We start from the raw sequence: 21823 nt of genomic DNA, 5'->3' as shown, positions 1-21823 counted from the left end.
AGACTGAGCCCAGGACACAGAAAAATCCTTGCAGAAAACAATTTTGCATGCTCTTGGGTGGCAGGATCAAAGTGTGCTTTGAAAGAAAACAAGGTGATCACACCAAATGGGCACTGACTCACCAGCATGTCACGCTTTTGCTGCTGTAGCCCCACTCAGAGGAATAGAGCTGTGCAAGCAGGGACAGCGGTGAACAGGCCTACAGGCTACCAAGATCCATGGCTCACAAAACATTGACTTGTAATTAGCAGATCCATGACAAATCCCTGTTTGCTGCCCTTCGTGGTGCAGATGGAGGCTCTGTGTAGGAAAACTTCACTGCCCTGGCTCCCACTCCAGAGCCCGCTGTGTTTCGCTGCCTGAGTGATGGGGTGCTGCTGCTTCCAGAGCCAACACTTCAATCTGACCCCTTTCCTTGCAGGTGGGTGCACATCTCCAGAGCTTATAGGGCTGCCTGCATGCTCCCCTGCACTGCAGAGCTGAGATGATGGCTTCCACCCCTCCCGATGCCCTGAGCAGGGCTAGGAGCAGCCCAAGTCACAGCAGGCCTGGGAGCAGCAGTTATTCAGTGCTCAGGGTCAAGGAGCACAATGTAGGTGTCCTAACAACCTGGGTGAGATTTGTGATGGAAAGCTAAGGAGGCCCTGATCCACCTGGGCTCCAGCACCCACAGAGGTCTCCTGCAGCCAGCACCCCGCATGAGAGCACGGCTCCCACTTCACCACCCCAGGTCCACTGCAAGGAGTCCCTGTTAGGCTTGATGCCCAAAGACAGAGTCCTCTTGCCTTTGGGCACTGTCTCAATCTCTCCTGCCTGTTTGTGTGGGAGGTAGGTAACAGGCTTGGCTACACACTGACTTCCTCTTGGCAGGACTGTCGCCTGTATGACAGTCAGCACTCCTAGCTTGCTGGGTAAATCACATCCTGACATGGTCAGCGTGCTGCTTTTGGGCAGGAGAATAGCTTAATGATCTGAGAAGCCAGCAATGTTCCCCTTTGTGGCACCAGCTGTATCCCATCAGCTGGAGCAGCTCTCTATAAGCCTGGCAGCAGGAATAGCATGCACATCCAAGCCCCTCCAAACTGCTGGCAGAACGAGAGAAGATTGGTGCGCTGGGGAATTGCCCTCACCTTGCTGGGTGGCTGTGCTGAGCCTTGGTCTCCCCACACCCTGTTTCCTGCTACCTCCCTCTCCAGATCCCATCCATGTCACCTTTCTTCTGCCTCAACTCTGCTCTGGCTCCTGCATAGATTTCTTGTGCATGAATTCAGAAAACACAATGGGCTGGTCCCTGTGCCTGCTCTGGTGGATGTGAACATGCCAGGATAATTATCAGTGTGTCGGATCAGAGAAAAATAATATTTTAATTGTGTAATTACAGCAATTTAAAAGCCCTCAGGCCTTAAACACCTCTGCTTGCTGGCAGCTGGCAAAGCATGAGTCTCATGGCAATTAGCATACCTTGCATGAAATATTTAGCAACCTAAAAAGATGGAGCTTCAAATGCGTTCTTTGTGTTTGCAAGTCACACTGCTCACTGGAAAGGCATTTCCAACCCCTCAAATAACCTTGCTCCCAAAAAAAGCCTGCAGCTTGTCTGCATCATCAGCTTCCCTGGCCACCCCAGCAGCAAATCTCACGTTCCCAGGGAAGGAGGGGACTTGTAAAAAAGTCTAGAGAATTCTTTGGTCACTTCATAGCAGGGCAATGCTGGAGCCAGATGAAACACATTGCCACTGAGACTGGCTTCACCCACTGGGCACCTACCCTGAACTGGCCGCCGTTGCCATCATCAAGCTCCAGGATGTAGCCTTCCACCTGCACCGTCGACAAGGGGGGCTGCTTCCAGGACAAGGTGGCACTGTTGTTGTGGGTGCAACACTCCTCTAGCTGCAGGATCGGGGGAGCCGGCACTGGGGAGGAAACTAAACACAAATTAGTGTAACCCTGGCTGCTAGCACCACAAAGGAGGAGCAGGGGGATAGCCATGGCATGCATGTTTCAGCTGGAGCGTGGATGATGCATTTATTGCCTTGGTGTGAAGCCAGCACAGCACAAGAGATGTAACTACGATCTTGTGCGTGTGAGGTGGGGAGGAAGTAGAAAGGACTGCTCTCCAAACAAGCTCCACCAAATTCCTCCACCCCGCAGCCTGGTAAAGCTGAGATTTACCCAGAGCTTTTCTGCTTTCTTCCTGTTTCCTAATGCATTTTGGTGAAATATGGCAGTGCAGCAATATACCTGGTACAGAACTGCCTGGATCCTTCACAGCAGCCAGTCCCAAATCTGCGACGTTTACCCACATGCTCTGCAGAGCTGGCTGCAGCTGTGGGCCTGGCCACAATCTAGCAGCAAGCACTGCTCTCCTTTTTCATCGAACAAATTCACTACAACAAAGCAAGTGATGCTGGAGCAGCAGGGAGGAGTCTCAGGACCTGCAGAACAGGGAGCACCTGATCTTTTTGCCATAGTAGAGTCTGTCCTAAAAGGGGTGGCAACTGCACAAACTATGACACCGGGTGGAGAGGTGAGTGTGTCTCTCAACGATGCCTTTTTAGCACCCTTGACCTGCCTGAAAGGGCTCAGGGTCCGTCCACCCTGTCTCAAGCGGAGCACCCATTTTGGGGGTTACTGTGGGGTCCCCAAGGCTGCCCCCTCTGCCAGCCCACCAACAAACAGCCCTTGCTGCTGAACACCTCCCGGGGAGGCACAAGCACATTTCAGAGAGGTCTCCAAACAGGCACCAGACAGTCCTTGCCTTCAGCCTCTGGACACCTCTGGTACTAAGGTTGCGAGGCTGTGTACCCTATAGCCTCCCATCAGCTACACGGGGGATATAAAGGACCGTCAGGGCTTTTTCTGCTCAAGCTGTAGATGCACGTGTGTATCACAGCCCACTCCTGCTCTGAAAAGCATGGAGGGGTGACAGCACAACAGGGAAAGGGGATGTCCACTGACACATCCCATCCCCTGCCCAGGGACAGCCCTCCCAAACCTCCTCTCAACAGAGCTGCTCATCCTCCATCCTTATTCTCACTGCCCAAAGTCTGACAAGAGCCAGAGAAAAAAAAGACCTGGAGAACCCAGACAAGATATGGAGGAGCTACGGATGCCTGGGAGAGAAAAACCAGGCTTGCTGGCAAAGGTTCACCATGCACCACCTCCCTCTGCCACTCCTCCACCTCCTGGCTTGGATCCTCAGGAACCACCAGGCTGAGTGCCTGGAGAAACGGAGTGGTGAAAGCCCTCACATTACAGCTGATACAACAGAGGGGATGCTGCTTGTGCCCAGCATGTGCTGGCAATGGCTGCGGGGTGCTCTGTACCTATCGCTCACCTTTGCTCTTTATCAAGACCTCTGGTGTTGCCTTGTCTCCCCCGGTGCTGACACCTGTTTGGGATCCAAACCCAACCTCCTGCAAAGTCTACAAAATGCAACAACTTATTTTCACAGTGAGGGTGAGATGAGAGGTCAGCCTCTCTCGGGTCTGCTCTGCCTCCACAGAGGAGGGTGGGCAGCTAAACCAGCAGCAGATTTGCTATTATTAATTAAAAATAACCCCCCTGGACTAAATTGAAAGGAAGGACAGGAACACGTTAACATCTCCACAATTGTTGTGTAAGCAAAAGAGTAATCCAGCCCTCCCTCGGTTTGGCTCCCCTCCCTATCAGAAAATGTTACTGACACTTCAAATTAACAGCCTGGTTAAAGATGAGCAACTATGGCCGCTCCCAGCAGCCATGCCCAATGCACCCTTCTCACTGCAGCAAATACCAGCGGGGCCATTATTTGAAAATACTTGTTATCGTTAGAGGAAGCGAGTGGTCAACAGCCTTCCTGTGCCTGACTGCTGAGAAATGCTGCTGTCTGCAAAGGGCTCCTGAGTCAGGAAATCCAGCTGTGAAGGCAATGAAGAACACGCCAGTCCCGCAGCTGGTGGTCTTTCCTCCAGGTAGCTCATTTGCACCCACTGAAGGTACAGACCTAGATTCAATGTCCTCCTGAGCTTCCCTGCATCACAGCCCATTTGCATCTTCTGTCAGCTTTCCTGGACTTGCCAAATCACAAATTGCTCACAGGTTGCAGCTGCTCTCTGCTTCCTGCAACGCAAATGCAGTGGCTCTCCGTGGTACCAGAGAGTGAGCACAGAGAGAATGGAGAACAAGGAGGAAATTAAAACTGAAATGAAGGTCTAAAAAAACAATAGCAAGGAGAGGTGAGGGAGCAAAGACCCCAAGCTACGTGGCATGGCTCTTCATACCTTTGTATTTGGAGGGACACCGTGGCTGCCTGCAGCAGGCAGCTGGCTAGCTGGCCCATGCCAGGTGCTGCTTAGCACTGAGCCAGGGAATATGTGTGAGTACAGGTGTGGGAAGTGCCTTGTGCTGCTCCTGAGACCCTGGTCCCAACCTGCAGAGTGCTTCTTAGTGAGGCAAAACCAAGCTCTCAGCACCTCAGTCTGGCACACGGTTGCCCAGGGATCCAAGACAAGGAGGCAGATGACTGGCCCAGGGGTGCAAAATAGGGTCTGGGGTGCTGAATCTTGCCAGGAGAAGATTAAGAAACTCTCCTCTCCTGCCTCTTCCCTGTGATGCCTTGCATGGAAGCACTCAGCATGAACCAAGACAGGCTTTTGAAAGGCACTAGAAATATTCTTACCTTTCATCTGGACAAAGTCGAGCTGATGAATGGACTGCAGCAGAGGAGCATTGTCAAGGTTCAGGTCGAAGTCCGTGGTCATCCGAGGTGTGAGCGTCCCCTTTCCCCACTGGTCCTCGGTTAAGTGCACTCTCCTGATGAGAGCGTCGGAGATCTGGTGGCAAGGAGCATCCTCAGCTACCAAGAGCCACCAAGGCTACATGCTGTGCCTTGCCCCTGCCCTGCTCCCCTCTTTCTCTGTGCCTCCCAGGCTGCCACTTCTGCCCCTGACTACCAAAGGCTGGGACTTCACACATGGTTTCTAGCATCGTCCTTTGCTGCAGGCTCAGATTGGCAGAGGGACCCCAGGAGTTTTGGGGACTATTTTAAAGGCAGGGTCTAGCACCAAGGGACCAGCTCAGGAATGAATGGTGAGATGCAGTTCCCCAGTGCTATATGACCATCTCTTGCTGGAGAGCCACAAGACAGCACTTTATGATCACTGCTCCAGAGATACACTACCGTCTGCTACAACCCTCTATTCCTCTGGTCAGAATAACAAATATCCCTGGCCTGGTTCTGCTTCTGTCCTGCTTCAAACCTACACGTGATGAGAGGCTTGATTTTATGGCTGGAAAAGCTGGGGACATCATCTTTGGTGTAACCCCCTCAACTCTGCTGTGCTACCCTAGGGCCTCTGGCTGCATGCTACCTTTGCCATTCCCCCCGCCGCCCAGACGTGAGCAGCTCCACACCAACCTGCAGGAAGCCGCTGGGGTCATTCTCCTTGATGACCTCCAGGCAGTACTCCATCAGGCCCGTGGTCTGGCGCAGCTTGACCGTGCAGTGAGAAATCTGGTCTCGTACCACCTGCAATGGGACAAGGAAAGCAGCGTTGCTCAGAGCCGCGGGGTTTGGGGAGACAGGAAGCAAACGGGCTTCGGTGCTGCGTGGGTACACAGGGATGGGCTCAGGTCAATGTGAAAAGCGACAAAGACTCAAGGGAACAGAAAAAGGCAGAGTTGGCCAAGACTCATACATTAAATTCCAGACCTTTGAAAACCTGCTGCTAAACAAGCCTTGTTTAGCTCAAAATTATTAACCCACATAATTATTTAAAGCAGTAGGGCAGTTCCATGCTCTGTCTTTATTTAAGACAACCTCCAAAGCTTATGAACACCATGCACACCAAATGCCTACCTCCATAGACACATAGCTGCTGCCCTATCCATCCCTGGCATGCAGCCGGGCTGCAGGGCTGGCTCCGGGGCAGCTGCACCCAACCACCAGCAGCGCTCCTGGCATTTTGGTATTTCTGAGAGAAATGAAAGCACCACCTCCCCAGCTTCAGCTCTGACTCATGGTCTGTTTGAGATGCTCATCTGCCCACCACCCGGGATGGACCATGCTGCAGAACTGCCTCATTTTCTCCACCGGCTGCAGCAGGAGTGTGGGGATGAGCTCAGAGAAAGAGATGTGCTAGTGAGAGGAGATAAATCCTGCTCGCCTTGCATCAGGGCTCTCTATGGCACACTGAGCTCTGTCTGGGGCTGCCCAGGCTGCATGCTAAAGCATGTCTTCTTGTACCCATGGATGGTTTCCCCAGGGGAATGCGTTTCAGCATCCCAGCAGCGAAGCACAAGCATGTGGCTTGGCCGGTGCCTGTGGGCTCTGCTGATCTTCCCTGAAACACAGCGGGGAGGACAGGGTGCAGGCTCCCGTACCACAAGGATATATTTGAAGGCTGGCTGGTGCCTCATGCTGAATCCCCACAGAAGGAGACAATGCAGGTCTGCACCCAGTGTCAGCAGGATTTCTGTCATGGGAGATTGGCAGAACAGCTCAGGAAGAGAGACTATGCTTTAGAGAGGAACGTGCTCATGGCAGATAATTTTTTTTTTCTTCAAAGCTGTGTAAAGTTCTCCACTAGGATTGAACAAAGCTAGGCAGCTCTAGAGACCCCAGCTATCCAGGATGTTACAGACAGTAAAGATGAGCTTTGCCTCAGCAGCTGCAGCAGGATGGAAAAAGCTGCAATAAGCAGTGATTAACATTTCTGAAAGCGCAGTTGTGTCCTCAGCACCACAGTCAGTGAATCCCAGCATGCCCACCACTCCATAAGCACAGCAGCACTTGAATGACCACCCTGGGCTGGGAAGCACCTCCTTCTGTGAGCACCCCTACTGCTCTGAGGGATGGGGAGGTGAAAAGAAGCACATGTCAGCCTCCTGCGGTGAATAAATATGAAAGCTTTTCCATTCTCCCCACACAGCTGTATCTGTTTTTTTTCTTCTCTCAGCCATTTTATGAATGAAGGAACCCACTGGCTGGATACTTCTTGCTGCGTACTTGTGGTGCAAGTCAGGAGCACTGTGGCTGAGATGGGTGGAAGATCAGCCCATGGACTAATAATATGGTTGGACTTGATGATCTTACAAGGTCCTTTCCAACATAACTGATTATATGATTCTATGAATCTGGGCTTCAAGGGGGGGTGATGACTCCTGCAGGGCAATCAATCACACCATGTGTTGATTAATTATAATTTAATCACCTCTACTTAATCACCTAACAGGAAGAAAAGAATTATCAGTCCTGCAGCTCGAGACAACATATCTGCTTCTGTGAAATGCCACAGAGCACTCTCCTAGATGGCTCTGGATTTTTTAGGGAGCAGCCACTTCTTGCTGCTTTTAGCAATCCCAGCCTATGGCAGAGGGAGGCCAGAGCAAGCTCAGGTGCTGGGAAGGGGGATGCAGCCGGTGCACCCTGCGTGCAGGGTAAACAAGGCAGCAGGGGGAGCTCCCATATTGTTCCTTTGGACCAAAAGACGTGTTAGGAGGCTTGCAGACATGATGGATCACTCTGAGACAGGGCTACCGAGCAGCATGATTGGCACACGCTGGTTTTGGCATCAAACGCTGTCATTAGAGGGAAGAGTTCATTCAATGTCAGTTTCTAACACTTGAGTGCACTGGAATGGCTCTGCTGGGATGGAGCGGAGACAACAGCTAGTCCTGGAGATCTGGACTCCTATGCTGACCTTTTCTGAAAGCGTGGGCAAGCCCCTGGGCTTCATTTCGCAGCAGGGATGGTCAGTCCTTTGGGGTGGGATCCAGAAGGTGCAGTGGGGGTGCAAAGCCTGGCAGCAACCTGCAGCCCCTGCCATGCAACGCCCCTTGCATTGATTTGATCTCTTCTGCTCAGGGAGAGGGTGTTGGGGGGTTGTTCCGCTCTTGCGCGGGATGTCAGTTGTATGGACGTTGGGTCTCTCGGCTGCAGACCACTGTGTAACACCGTGAGATGAGCGCAGCTTGTGGGCTCCAGCCTTGCTGTTAAGAGCGTATCCTGACTGCACCGACAGAGCTGGAGCAAGGTTCTGCACTCCCTGCTGGGCTGGGCTGCAGATGGGCGGGTGGGGATCCCACCCCGAATGCCCAGAAAATCAGCCTCCTTTCATGCGAGGCCCCTCTGTGGGGAAATGCACATGCCACCAGGAAGACAGCAAAGATGGGATTGGTAAAACAATCTTCTTATCTTCTTTGCAGCTTAAATTTGTGTCTGATTTGCAAATGAATTTGTGAGCCTCTCCCTGCCCGAGTAGATGCTTTATAAGTATTATCAGCAGAATTGCCATCTGCTACCTCCAGCCAGACGTGAGCCTCCAAGAAACAGCATTTACTCGATGAAGACAGACACAGTGTCCCAGGACAGCCCTGGACATGCAACTGGATCCCCTGGCACCCACTTGGCCAAGAGATGGGGTTACCAGCGAGGCAAGGGCACCTGCCACCACTGCTCCGGTGTTAGCATGAGACCTGCGGGGCTCCCTGGCACTGCCTGGGAGGAGGGAGCTGGGGCACGGAGATGCCAGCCCAGGCTTTACCCCTCTATCAGCAGGGTGAGGTGAGGCCAGTGCCAGGCAACTCCAGGCTGATTAATAACTGAGCTTCCTGGCAGATTATCCCTGCTAACAAAGGTCTGGTTGGGAGTGGAAGCGCTTGCTGCAGGCTGCCACTGAGGCTACGTAAAACTTTATGTATGTGAGTGCAAAACGAGATACAAGAAATTTCATTTAAATGTAAATAAAAGCTTTTTTTATTTTTTGTAAATGTGATCAAAGACCAGAACAGAGAGGCTGTGGAGTCTCCAGCCTGGGAGACATTTAAAACCCAACTGGAGGCAGTCCAGGGCAGCCTGCTCTAGGTGCCCAGAAACTGCACCAGAGAAGCTGCTGCAGCTCTGTCCCAGCCCGCACCTTCAGCCCCGTCGATCCTGCCCTTCTGTAACTCTGTGATCCCCTTTGGGGACCAAGCATCTATTTATCTGGAGAACTAGAGCGTGAAACAGCAGTTTAATTGTAGCATCTACACAGCAGGCAAGCCAACAGTGGAAATCCATGTTCCCTTTGCCACCAACAAACTGTTTTCAAGGCAAGAAGAGGGATCTTTGGTTGGGACCTAGGTAGGACTTTGTGGCATTACTGCTTCTGTGCTCCACAAGAGAAATGGGATGCAGTCACGAATTACTTCGATTAGGGAAAGTAAAGGTTTTAAAAATAAGACACAAACATCTCCCACACCTTTGAAGGGACAGTCTAAACCCAGTGGGGCTGATGAATCAGAAAAGTTTTCCACGTGGCCTTAAGCATCCTGTGGTTCTCATGCATCAGGAATTTCCACTCCCTGGGGTACCTCAGCTCCCTGTTACCCTGGTAATGAAGGGTATTTCAGTGAAGAGAGCTGAAAGTGAAATCTGGAGGTTCCTCAAGCCTTTGACTTGTGCAAGCAAATGAGGCTGTGTTGGGCTGAGGATCAGGAGGCCTCAAAAGGCTTGCAGTATTCACCAGACTGCCAGGGAAACCAGGCTGCCATGACTTCTGCATGAAGGTAGACAGTTCACAAACCTCTCCTGAAACTATGCGAGGAACACACCTCACTGCATGGTGGCATCTTCTGGGAAAGGGCTAATGGCTCAGCTGGTGAGGGCATTTGGGCAGTTCCATACATTTTGTTTGTGGTTGTTTTTATCAAATGCCTTTTTTTTCCCCTTTAGGTGCCAAAGGAGGCAACAGCCAGAACCTGGCTGCTAATCACTACCTATAAAAAGGACTTTTGCTGTGCACTCACAGCAGTTCACTACTACCTTAAAATAGGACATTTATTTCAAGAGCTTTTTTTCCCCTGTAAGATGACATTAACTATAATTTACATTTTAATACAGCTCCTAGAAGGCACTAACATCTGCACTCATCTCTACTTAAAACGTCTTCCTCACCTTCCTCCTCTTTTGAGTACTCAGCTAGATAACCAGTTTCCAAGGCACTCAACCTCACTTGAACCTTGAGTCCTCAGCGTCTGAGATGAGCCCTGCAGGGAGGTCACGTGCAGGACACGGAGCCTCCTCTCTCCTGGCACACCATGGCCAGGGTAAGGTCACCCGCACAGTTGCAGGGATGGAGGGTGGTGTTAAGGGGAGCGGGGCTCCTGTGCTTCACTGCAGTGCTGCAAACCCAGAAGGAAAAATCCTGGACGGAAAAATCCCCAGAACAGATCCCGACACTTTGATTGTGCTGAATCCCACAACCACGTGTCCTCTGAGCACAGCATTTCCAGGTGGATGTTTCCATGGTGACTTGCCTCTTGCTATTGGGAGAGGAGGCTCAAGCTGGAGCTGGGAAAAGCAGAGCTGCTGCGTTAACAACCCTGTGCAATGCTGGCGGCTGCACGTCCTGGAAGCTTGCATAGCCAGCTCTGATCAAAGCTTTTGTACAGCACCAACAAGTGTGGGAAGGTGTGGTACAGAGACCTGGTCTCCAGTGCAGAGCCACTGGAGGAACATAGCACATGGACAGATGCTACGGAGGACAGACTTGATACAGCTTTTCAGCAGAACAAGTGGAAAGCTTGAGGGACATCAGAAAACTAGAGGCATCCCTGCAGGCTGATCACAGCTCTGCAGAGCTCCTCAGCCTCAGTGCTCAGCTCTTGGTGCTGATGCCCTTCCCAAGGTGGCCAGACACCATGACAGGGGAAAAACTGCAGAGTGTGGAGGGATTTGTAAGAGAAAGCAGTGGGCTGGTATTTGCATCTTCGGGAAATAATCTACCTTGTGATGAGCTTATCTGACCTGTGTGTCCTGTCTGGTGTTTCCAGAGAGAAATGGTATGGTACAGGAAACTAAACCTCACAGCCTTCTCATCCTTACACACCAGTCCTGATTCCCAATGACCTAATCCAACAGGGGACATCAAGTTCCCTTGGGCTTCCTGGAAAATCCTGCCTGTAACCCCTAAGGAAGGGTCATGGACCAGCATTACATCTCTGGATATCCAGTGCTATAGGCTAGAGCCCTTGGTGAACGTTTCCTGTATAATGAGCTCCCCTGAGAAATGTGACAACTGCTGCTTGCCTGCAAGGGCTCTGCAGTCAAAGCACCGTGGTGAAACCACACAGCAAAGACATCCTATGACCTGAAGGCCAGAAGGCAGCCAGAATGGTCCACCACACTGCAGAGAGCTTAAAGGAGGTACATGCAGAGACCAATCCATGCATGCTGTGGATTGAGGAGAGATTTCTTCCTGGGATAGCACTGCAGGGAAGCCTCTATGTCCCCTGCACAAACCAGCCCATGCTGTAGGGCACCTTCCCTTCGCAAGACCATACTGGTCCTTTAAAAACCAGGGTCAGCGATGAGGAAGCAGGACAGACAAGGAGGTTGGTCCCAGAGATGGAGCAGGCACCTGGTCCCGCTGCTCCTCCAGATGTCATTTTTTAAAGCCTGGGTCCTTAATCTGAATCCAAGTGTAGGGGGTGGGTGGGGAAATGCTTCCAAGTTCATTTCCTCCCAAACCTCTCTCCACTCTGGAGTAATTAGTGTTGGCCCACAGGCAAACCTGGATTTGTGCTTGCCTCCATGAAATATGTGTCAAACCAAAGTAGGTCAGTCCTGAAGCTGAGCTGACCCCAACTCTGGCTGCCTCACAGAAATGGGAACTTGGGCTCTCCGGTGAAAGGCGCCTGTGGCACGGTGCCAGCCGGCAAGCTTTGTCCCTTCATGCCTCTCCTCCTCGCCTACATGGTGCCATGCCCTGCTGTGATGGCCAACCTCCCAGCAGGCAGGAGGGGCAGCCCACAGGGAGATCATCTGCCGCCAGGGCACTGCGGCTCCATGCCAGCTGCTGGAGCAGCTAGTTTGGATCTGAAAGGGGTCCTGGGTGGCACAGCTAAGCCTCACTGGTCAGTCTTATCTGCTCATCTCCTCCTCAGCTGAGTTGCTCTGGGGACACAAAGCAGCAAGTGGACATGCAGGCCAGGCTGGGATGCTCCGGGCTGGTCTCCTTTGGGAAGGGGTGAAGCTATCACCGGCAGTCAGCAGCCAGTGTCCCATCCTAACGTGACCATCAGCCAGGACAAGCCCTATGGTCCTGCAGGAAGACCCACCATGCATCCAAATTCAACACAAAGTGCATGCCAGGGCATGTGCAGGAAGAGACGGCACCAAGCACGCAGCAGGCTGCTGCGGCAGGGTGGGCAGAGGTGGGGAGGTGGCTGTTCACAGAGGTGGCACAGTGTCACACCACACACATCATCCTTCCTGACACCCTGGAAGGATTCCTGCTCCCTCAGCAATGCTTCCAGTGCTCAAGAGCCTCAGAGCAATAGTTGGGGGCTTTTATCCCCCCCAGCCAGCCCCAGCCTTGGGCAGTGACAGGGACATCCCGTCGGGAGGCAGCTGCTCCAGACACAATGCTGCTCCCCTTTCATGTCTCGACCCTTTGAGTGAGGCCAGCCCAGCCTGTCCCCAGCTGGAGCTGCAGGTGCTGCCTTTGTCCAGGGGACTCCTTGGAAGGGGCAAAGGGGAAACTGCCCCATGCGGTGATGACCCGGGCAGCCCTTTCCCCTGGGTGACAGAAGCAATGCTGGGGATGGGGGTGGGGGGGACAGGCTGCAGGGTTGGTGGCGAATCTCACCTCAGTGGCCTGGTGCGGCCAGGGGACCCTGTGTGTGCACAATGAGGATGCCAAGGAGGTACCCAACAGGCCTGGGGCTCTCCTGCAGCCCCTGTCCCATCTGCAGCTTGTGAAAGCAGGCAAGACCCTCTCTGTCCCTGTCCCCCAAGCCAGAGGGGAAGGATGTGCATTCACCCGGGCTGCATGTTAAGGCTCTGTGTCCCAGCCTGACGATGCTGAAGCCACAGGAGGCAAATCTCAAGTGTGCAGGACTCTAGCTGGCACTCAGGTGGGTCAGGGCTGCACGACTCTTCCCACACAAGCCTAAGACCAAGGCAGCACCACTACCTTTATTACTTAACCCCTCCACCCTGCAAGAATTAAAACTGAAAATCAAACAATTTCAGGCTAAAAATCTGAGCAACACTCCACAGGCTGCAGAGCAGAGGGGAGCAGCTTCTGGATTTTAAGCAACAGCTGCTGTGATGCTACTGGTAATTGGATGCAAGCTCATGTGCCACATCTGTTGGAGCACCCAGCACCACGGAGCCCCTCCTGCCCACACAGCTCCCTTCCCACGGTGTGTGGGGAGCTGTAAAAGCTTGGCCCTTCAGGAATGGAGGCTTGAGGGCTGATTTTAACAGAGTCCAGTCTGAAACCCAGCAGCTGTTTCTTCTTTTAAGGTCCAGGACTGCCTAAAGTCCAGTTGATAACAAGGGTGGATGGGGGTGGGACATACGTGTGCATGTGCTGGGGGGACAGGCAATATGGTAAGAGCAAGCAGTGGGATGCAGATCCTTTCTTCTGGCCAAAAAGTGAAAGGTCTCTGTGGGTTGTGCTGAGCAGGGAGATTACTTTGTGCTGCCTGGCTTTGTAAGAGTTTAATTAACCGTGCCATGAAGGGGAAGAGGGAAAGAGAGCCCACCAGGCAGTGGAGGTCCTCTCTGTGCCTAGAAGACAAGCTGGCGGCATGGCATGCCTATTTGAGGTTGTGCTTTATTGTTGGACACTGAGCACTGATGCTGGGCTCGGTCCCACAAAGCTGCTATTGTCCATCTCCTGATGGAAATGCTCACATGCCCTCGTGTTGCAGTGCCCATCATCTGCAGGCGGACAACTGGCGGCCTCCTCCTCCATTTTAGGCATGTCCAGGAATCCCTCTGGGAGCCTGCTGGGTGGCCCAAATCAAGGCCGGGGGGGGGGGATGCAAGTGGAGCCAGAAAAGAGACATGGATGTTTCTAGCCAGAACACTGAAAAGCCCTTGCAAGAGGGACCCTGGAAGCACAAAGTGATGTGAAATGCCTCAGTTGCCCTGTATCAGTGATGGCCGAGGTGCAACTAGCTTGTCCAGCAGATACTGGGCTATGCTACACCTGCTACCCCCAGTCCCGGGTGAGATTTGACACTTTGCTTCCATTTTCAGCCATAAACCAGCTGAAAAGACACAGTGTAGTGACTGCAGTAACGACACAAGCCAGGAGCCCCTTTTCACAGCTGACCTCAATGCTCACGTTGAGAGCTGCACCTCAGCTCCCCCAATGCCAACAATTTACCTCTCAGTGCAACCACCACCTTGAGGCTATGAGGTGCTCACCAAGTACAAAACACAGAGCAATTCCTGCTCCTGCCTGGTGATGAAAGCGGCATCTCATGACAACGTGTGCCCCAGGACTTCAGCTGAAGACAGCAGAAGTTACAGGCACTCAGCATCCTGCAGGATCACACCAGTAGCTTCAAACCAATGTTGTACATTTTCCAGCCTGTGGATGCTGTACACATGGTTGTGCTGACCTAATGACTAGTAACTGGCCCAATTTGGTAGGAACCACCACTTGGAGGAAGCAGCACTTTGTTCAGGGCCTGTCATGCTGGGAGTGGGCTGGGCATCTGCAGCAAAATGGAATTCAGCTAATGTGAAAAGCAAGAGCAGCTTTCCAGTGACCTCCCTCCTCCTGCCGTGGTACTTCACCCCAACAAACAGCATGACAGTCCTCATCCCCATCTGGTGCCAGCCCTGCAGAAAGCTCTCTGACCACCAAGCCGGTGGGTAGGGGCTCACCTTCAGCTTGTGCTCATGCTCCTTGTTGACCCGGGACAGCAACTGGGCTTTCCTTCTGTTGAGGGCATCAATGAGGGCGTCACACTGGGCCACCAGACAGGCCTCAAACTCCACGCTGTTCTCCTGTGGGTCAGAGCAAAGCATCACAGCCCAGGGAGCATCTCTATTTCAGTTGGGAAACCTTGTATTTTTTTATGACACCACATGAGCCGTATTTATATATGCAGCTGCACCATTGCAACTCACAAATCCACAGCAGTAGCACGTGGGATGCTTACGCCCTTGGCTCATGGCAAATGCCACCACGATGGCAGGTGAGGAACAGGTTTTGTCCATCCTGCCACACCCTTGGATCTACCTGTGGCAGAGATCGGAAGGACTGGGGTCTCTGCTGCTCCCTCCACGACACAGGCAGCTTTGGGAGGAGCAGTTTTTGGGAGGGCTGCAGGGGGTAATAGGAAAAGCCAGGTGTGGGCCCCTTTGGGAGGACATTCACCAAACCAAGCTGGGGATGATGGGACAGAGGATTGCAGAGAGCAGCTCAAACTGGTAGGAGGGGGCTGTTCCTTGGCCAGAAGACACAGTACCTGGATTTGCTGCACCATGTTGCGGAGTTGGACCAGGAACTCTTTTGCTTCCTTGGCTCTGTCTGACAACCCATTCAGGGCCTGGGAAAGCTGGCTCTGCAGAGGAAAGAAAGAGTGAGTTCATCTCCATGTCGTGGACTCATGCTTGCGCTGGAGGAGCTGATGTGCGATTTGGGCTGTGGATGGACTGCAGCCCAGCACGGCCTCCCCCGGCTGTGGAGCCTTCAGCGACCCACCAAGGTGTCCTTCTGCCCCTGCTGGCCCGAGTATAAGGAGAGGAAAAGGAGGGTTAGCCGTCATCATGGATGTCCTGGCTTTGGGAAGCAGATATTCAGTGTCCGCCTCCTCCACAGGCTTCCCTGCATGATCAGGGACAAACCGCATCCATCCTGGGTCTCAAAGTGAGCCAGTCACTACCTCTGCTGGATCTGTGCTCTCCAGGGAGCCAGACACCAAAATCCTGTAGGATCTGACCCATGCCTGCTGAGGCTGACTACCACAAGGGCACAGGTCAGGCCACCTGATTCAGACTGAAAATCTCCCAGTCCCTCCTGAAAGCTAACATAAAGCAGGGTCCTCCATTGCTGTGCAAAACACTGACTGCTCCTTCCTCCTCCAGTGCTAGGGGTGGGAGCACACACCCACAGCCTGCTCTGGCCTGTGCTGAGCTGAGCAGCGTAACATGGAAATAATAATGATTGTCTTGTGCTTTCTCATTTTCATGGCGCTTCCCAAACATTAACTCAGGAATCTTTCTCTTTTGCCATGATTTCAGCAAGTTATTATCTCAAGAGCTGGGCAAATCACCCCTGAAAATTTACCTCTCAGGACAGATTTTGCCTCTTTTGTGCGCTGCAAATTGCCTGCAAACATCATGCAGGTTTTGAGGTGTGATCTTTTTTTGCAGCTGACACAGAAGGGAGCCCAGAAGATGGCTGATGTCCCCAAATCTCCAAAAACCTAATTGCAACCGTCTCTCCTGTGATCAGGATGTTGGCACCAGGCTGGCCCCTGCTCTGTTGTGCCGTGCTCCCTCAGATGCTGGCACAGGGAGAGGGAGGAGGTGAGACAGGAACGGGGAGGAGGGGGAGTGATGGTGCAGAAGGGATGAGAGGTCAGCAGAGCGCAGTGCCTGCTGAGATGGTGCTGGGCTGAAATCAAGAAAAAAAGAATTGCTATCGAAGAGACAAGGCAGCAAATGAATGGCAACCATTTAATGGCCCAGAAAACGACCTTACTGCTGCTTCCCCAGGAGATGTTAATATAACCCTAGTGATTTCTGCATTTCCTTTGTAATTTATCGTGCCCATGTCATTAGGATGTGGAGCTAATCAGTGAATGCATCTCTAATAAAAATGGGATTGCTAAGTCAGCTCAGCAGGTCTCTCTGTCTCTCCTCCCTACCCGCCCCGAGCAAAGGCTGGAAGAGAGCTGAGGCCAGAGCCCGAGTTGCTCCCCACAGCACCGGCAGCCCCATGCACTTCAGGGACAGCCCAGCCCTGCCTCATCCTCTCTGCTGCACCCCTGCAAAAGCCTCCCTCACCCTGCCCCGTGCTCGCTCTCCACAGCCCAGGCACGACTCCAGCCCTCCCACATTTAGGAAGACATCTTAAGCTTGGCAAGGTGGTTTGCTGAGAGCCAAGCGCTGCAGGGCCCTGGTCTCCGATAATGCAGGCAATTAATAGAGAACATCAGCAGGAGTTTGTTATGTTTACAAGCGTCTCATTAAAATTGCAGCATGGTGTGTTTTTTTTTTTCCTTTAATAAAATCTTTAGAAGGCTTTTTTTTTCCTATCAACATACATTTCAGAAGGGGGATCTTTAAATCAGCCTAACTCTTCAGGCTTCCCAATGGGAAAGCATTTTAAATATGCTCTTAAAATTTAATGAGCTCAACACCACCAGTGTGTGCTGTCCATGTGCAGCTCCTTCACCCTGGACACCCCAGACTCATAGCACAATGGCTTCCATGGCACAGCAAGCTTTGAGCCCGTACACAAAAAGAAAAAGACGGTCCATCGTGTTCAGAGCATCCCTCCCTGCGGTTTTACACTACATCCCCCTTCTCAGCTCAGCCCTTCCCCCTGCTCGAGATGTTCTCAATGCCACCAGTGCCTCCAGGTGAGGGGCACAAACCAGTCAGGAAACCATATTTTTTCCATAATCATAAGGTTAGTGAGGTGCACAGTGGACACCCTGCCCTGTGCCTCATCCCCAGCATGGAGAATGGGATGCCGACACCAGCATGCCCAGCTCACAGTGCTGTGCAGTAAGAGCCAGCATCACCTGTGCAAAGCTGATGATGCCAGCTCCTATGCATGGGTGGCCACAAACTCCTCAACACACATGAGAGTCCTAAGGTTTTGTTTTTCATCAGCATGAGCTTTGTGCTGATCTCCAGGAAGGGTCTCTATTACGCCACAGGCTCTCCTGGAGTGGAGATACATTCCTGGACATGTCCCCTTTGAAACAAACATCTGCCCAGCTCTCCTGCTGCATCCCTGCTGCTTATGGCAAGAGTCATCCTGCCGGGGACTCAGAGCTGCAAGCCATCACAGTTAGCCCATTAAACAAGGTTAATTAATGCTATACGACAACGGAGTGTGTATGAGAATGTGCGCAGGGACTCGCGGGCATGCCTGAATGTATTCATTAAGGGCAGCGCTGCAGGCGCAGTGACAACACAATTCATAACCGTATGCCACAGAAAAACAAAGTCCTTCTGGTTTCTGTTATGTTAATAAGTCAGAGGCTGTGGAGCAAAATTAAATGACTGATCAGGTCCATAAATTCTACAGGTACCTTCCATGACCCTTGGAGCAAACCCAAGCTTTAAGGCAGTCTTTCGCTTCAGAGAAGGATTTAATCACCGGACATGGAAGGTAGTGTCACAGGTTTCCCACAAGCGTGTGATCCACATGGAGGGAGCAGGAAATAGAGACTCAGGAGGAGCTCTCCACATGGGAGCAGTTGGCTGGAAGGATCTCAAGCCTTGTCTCCTGCAGGTGCTATACCAGATCATAGGAAACAAGATGCTGTTAGTACTTCTGACACACACTGGAGGGATTTCCCCTCCCTGCAGAAATGCAGCACTTTGCATCTCCACATGGAAACAAAATCTTTGGGTCTTCTCAGGGCCAGGAACCCCGACCTGGGAACCACTGTCCCCCTGCAGAGCAGGGGATGGTGGATGGAGATGCAGCACCCTTCAGTGTGCAGTGGGCCAGCCAGCTTGCATGCGCTGGACTGGAGCAGAGTCCCACCTCCAAGCTAGCACAGGCAGGGGAATTAATGAGTGTGAAATGAAGAAAAATCCCATTTAGCAGCGTCTTAAAATCAAGTGAATTTGTTCTTTGCAGAAAGCTGGCCTCTTTTTCAATGCTCTTGTTTCAAGGCAGTAAGAAGAGACCTCTGTAATTCACATTAGCATTAATGGGAGCTAAGCATTTAAATCTCTGTCCCCGGAGCACTTAGGAGAGAATCCGTCCACTCTTTGTGCTCGCTAATAGCTCTGTAACCCTCCTTCCCAGGCATGGTTGACAAAGGGATTTCTGTCACTCTTTGATTCCCTTGTCCCAGAGCACGGATAAGCGGATAAGCGCAGTTGGTGCAGAAGGCTGGTGGCTCATAGGGCTGAGCAGGCTCCAAGAAACAGAGAAAAGCACCATTTTAAACTCTGCATCATCTCTCAGACAAAGCTGGTTTGGTTCTCCTCCAGCATAACCTAGCTGCCAGGGATGGAGCTCCTCCACATTTACCTTGAGGCGAGGAGGGAGCTGGGCCTGTTATTTTAGGAGGCACCAGGTCCCACTCAGCATTGGATGCTGGATTCACAGAGTCGGCTCTGTGTGACAGCTCCATCTGGCATACCGAGAAACGCCCAAAGTTAGCTAGCGTTGGCCACCAACAAGAGTGAGGAACAGTTGCTCTCATTTCAAACCCCAACTCATTTGCAGATTCTGACACTAGACAAGATGCCTGGAGTATTCAGGCACTTTCCTCCTCTGCAAGCAGAAAACCGGTTGCTAGCCCTGCTCCCTGTGCCCCTGCACACCCAGGAGCTCTGGAGCCCTGCCCGCCCCCAGCTCGCAAGGGCTGTGCCTCCATGCAGGAAAGCAAGTTTGTGTGTGATGGTGAAAAGTCATGAATTTAAATGACATCAAGAAAGGACATTTCTGATCAAGGCCAGGCCAAATGTACACCCCAGTGCAGCATCTTCTGTACAACGGTGCTCTTCCAGCCTCCAACAGTTCACAGCTCAGAAACCTGATGAGGCTGGCATGGCTTTCATGTAGCCTGTGTAACGCGCCTCAGATTTCTCTTCTACAGAACTAGCCTGTCTCCTCACAGACCAACATAAGCTTTTATCACCCACAAGGTCCTGTAGCAAGGAGTTCACAGCTTAAGTTCATGCCTTGTGCAAGCCACCTCCTCTTGGCTGCAGCAGACTATGTCTTGCATCAAAGGCCGTTTGCACCTAAGATTTCAGATGACCGCACCTCCTTACCAGCCAAAGATGGGCTACATGCTCTGGGTCACCCCAGGACAGAAAACCTACCCCAAAAGAGCTCTTGGCATTACATCATGAGCCCAGTACCTGCTCTGACATCCCAAGTGTTGCAACCAGCCCCTGTTTCTTCTCTCCTTCCAACCACATCATCTTGCAGCCAGTTCCTCTGCTGGAGCACCCGTATGGAGGTAAAAGAGGAATAAGCCACAGAAAGAAAAGATGCTGTTCTGCTTGTAACCTCAAAATGAGCTGTCACAGATGCTGGAGTCGAAGTCAGGTGCTTCTTTCCTTTAATTAAAGCATAGGATCTACAGCCTTTGAATCTTGGGGCAAGCTTACTGTATGTGATGCCTGACTAATTAAAATGGGATGTTTAATTAAAATTTGCATTCAGTCAGGAAGTTGATGAAGCTAAACTGCTGCTAATTGGCTTTCGGCTCCAGTCACGACAGCCTGACTTTTGGATTCAACACTGCCCAAGAAGAGAAACCAGGAGCTCTGCCTGGAGCTGCAGCCTGGGCTGAACCCGCCCCTGGAGACTTGAGCCTGCACCACGGGGCAAGGGGGAGACCAGGCTGGACAGTGCCACATCCCGGGGTCCTGCAGGAGCTGGGCCTCATGGCAGACTGGTGACCGTGGGGAGCTGGCTGTGCCCTGTGCGGCGAAGAAGCCTGCCGACCTGCCCCGGGGAAGGCTCCTTCCTGAGCTTACTCCCAGCAACGATAAATGCAAAAATAAAATCACGGCTTCACCCTTCTCCCTGTTCCTCCTTTGCCACCTGACAATCATTCAGTCCCTCCTGCTAAGCCTGCTCTGGGGCTGACTTGGCACCACTGCTATGCACTGATGGCTAAAGCTCCTGGCTGCTCTCCAGCAACACCCACATGCCCACTGGCCATGCTGTCTCTGCTCCCACTGAACAGTGCCCAGACCCCTTCCCCATTTCCCTTGCACACATCCCCAAACTGTATCAGTGACCCCTGTGTACTTACTCTGATGAAGACAACTAAATGAGTCTGAAACCTACTCAGAAACAGCTCTGTTTGATCACTGCTCACAGACAGCAGCTGCGAGAGCTCTGCCCACCAGCTCCTAATGCATGTGATGTGATGTGACAGCACACAGGGCTAGGCAGTTACCACCTGTGTGCATTTAACGACACCTCTTACCAAAAATGCCTTACACCTCTGCAGCTACTGCTATCAAACCCGAACCTCCTCAAAGGTCCTCCTCCTTTCCTCTCCATCCTGCTCTGCTAAGCCTGGTCCATGAAATCACACTGGAAATGCAGATGTGCAGCAGACAGTGGGTTACACCCCAAGGCAACCTCATCCCATGCCCAAAAGGTTGGTGGAGAGCTGCGCTTTCACTGCAGACCACTTCCTCTCTGCGTGCTGAAGTCCTTCAGCACCTTTGGAGAGCAAGCAGGCAACAGTCTTGAAAGCTGCAGACCAGCGCTTACTCCCAGGCCCACCCTGGCATGCCTCTGGCAGGGAAGTGGTATAGATACAGGCGACTGATGTTCTGTGTTTGCAGGATGAGCAAAGCCAGACCATCTTAGCTCCTAGTAACGGTAACCTTGAGCCAAGGCAGGTGATAGGAACAGAGCATGGGTCTGAATTACCCCTTTCCAAACACCTCACCGTTCTGCTGCTGTGCATTTGACGTAGGTCCAGCTCAGGTTGTCCTGGCTTCCCATGAGAAGGATGTGCTGTCAGCCTGACATAAAGCCACAAATAAACTAACAGACGGGAAAGCCTACACTTGTCAGCAGGACACACATACACAGAGCCAAGTCCGTGAACAAAGCTCCTAGGTGCAAACTGCAGGCTAGAAATGAACCCCCGGGAATAGCTCCCGTGCTGCAGACAATGGGGGAAGCAAGGGATCGGAAGGCAGCAACCGCTACCGCTGTGTACCGATTGCTACCACTTCGTACCAGAGGTCTTGGTTCTCCTCCTTCGTTGTCATTATGGGGGGGGAAACTGGAGTATGCAGGAGGAAGAAAAAAAGTAAATCACTACAATATAGCAGCCCCTGGGAGAGGAGCACCGTGCAGGCAGTGTGCCTCAGGGC

The 21823-nt window shown here is 52.3% G+C and overlaps 1 protein-coding gene across 7 annotated transcripts in view; it reads right to left on the bottom strand.

The window, feature by feature from the left end:
* The window catches only part of TRIM9 (tripartite motif containing 9), a 71102-nt gene that overhangs the window by 15842 nt on the left and 33437 nt on the right, over positions 1–21823 (bottom strand). For 5 of the 7 annotated variants that reach the window (XM_040601825.1, XM_040601827.1, XM_040601828.1 and 2 more), the window contains exons 2-6: positions 15238–15333; positions 14651–14773; positions 5399–5509; positions 4661–4814; positions 1768–1925 (exon numbers count right to left, since the gene is read on the bottom strand). In XM_040601825.1, the coding sequence (XP_040457759.1) occupies positions 1768–1925; positions 4661–4814; positions 5399–5509; positions 14651–14773; positions 15238–15333 (642 nt within the window). The remainder of the gene's footprint in view (positions 1–1767; positions 1926–4660; positions 4815–5398; positions 5510–14650; positions 14774–15237; positions 15334–21823) is intronic. The other 2 variants (XM_040601826.1, XM_040601830.1) reach the window with 1 other exon arrangement.

This window comes from Falco naumanni, chromosome 7, assembly GCF_017639655.2.
Source record: "Falco naumanni isolate bFalNau1 chromosome 7, bFalNau1.pat, whole genome shotgun sequence".
Lineage (NCBI taxonomy): Eukaryota > Metazoa > Chordata > Aves > Falconiformes > Falconidae > Falco > Falco naumanni.
The sequence above is the reverse complement of the archived record's forward strand: the minus strand, read 5'-3'. Positions and strand labels throughout refer to the sequence as shown.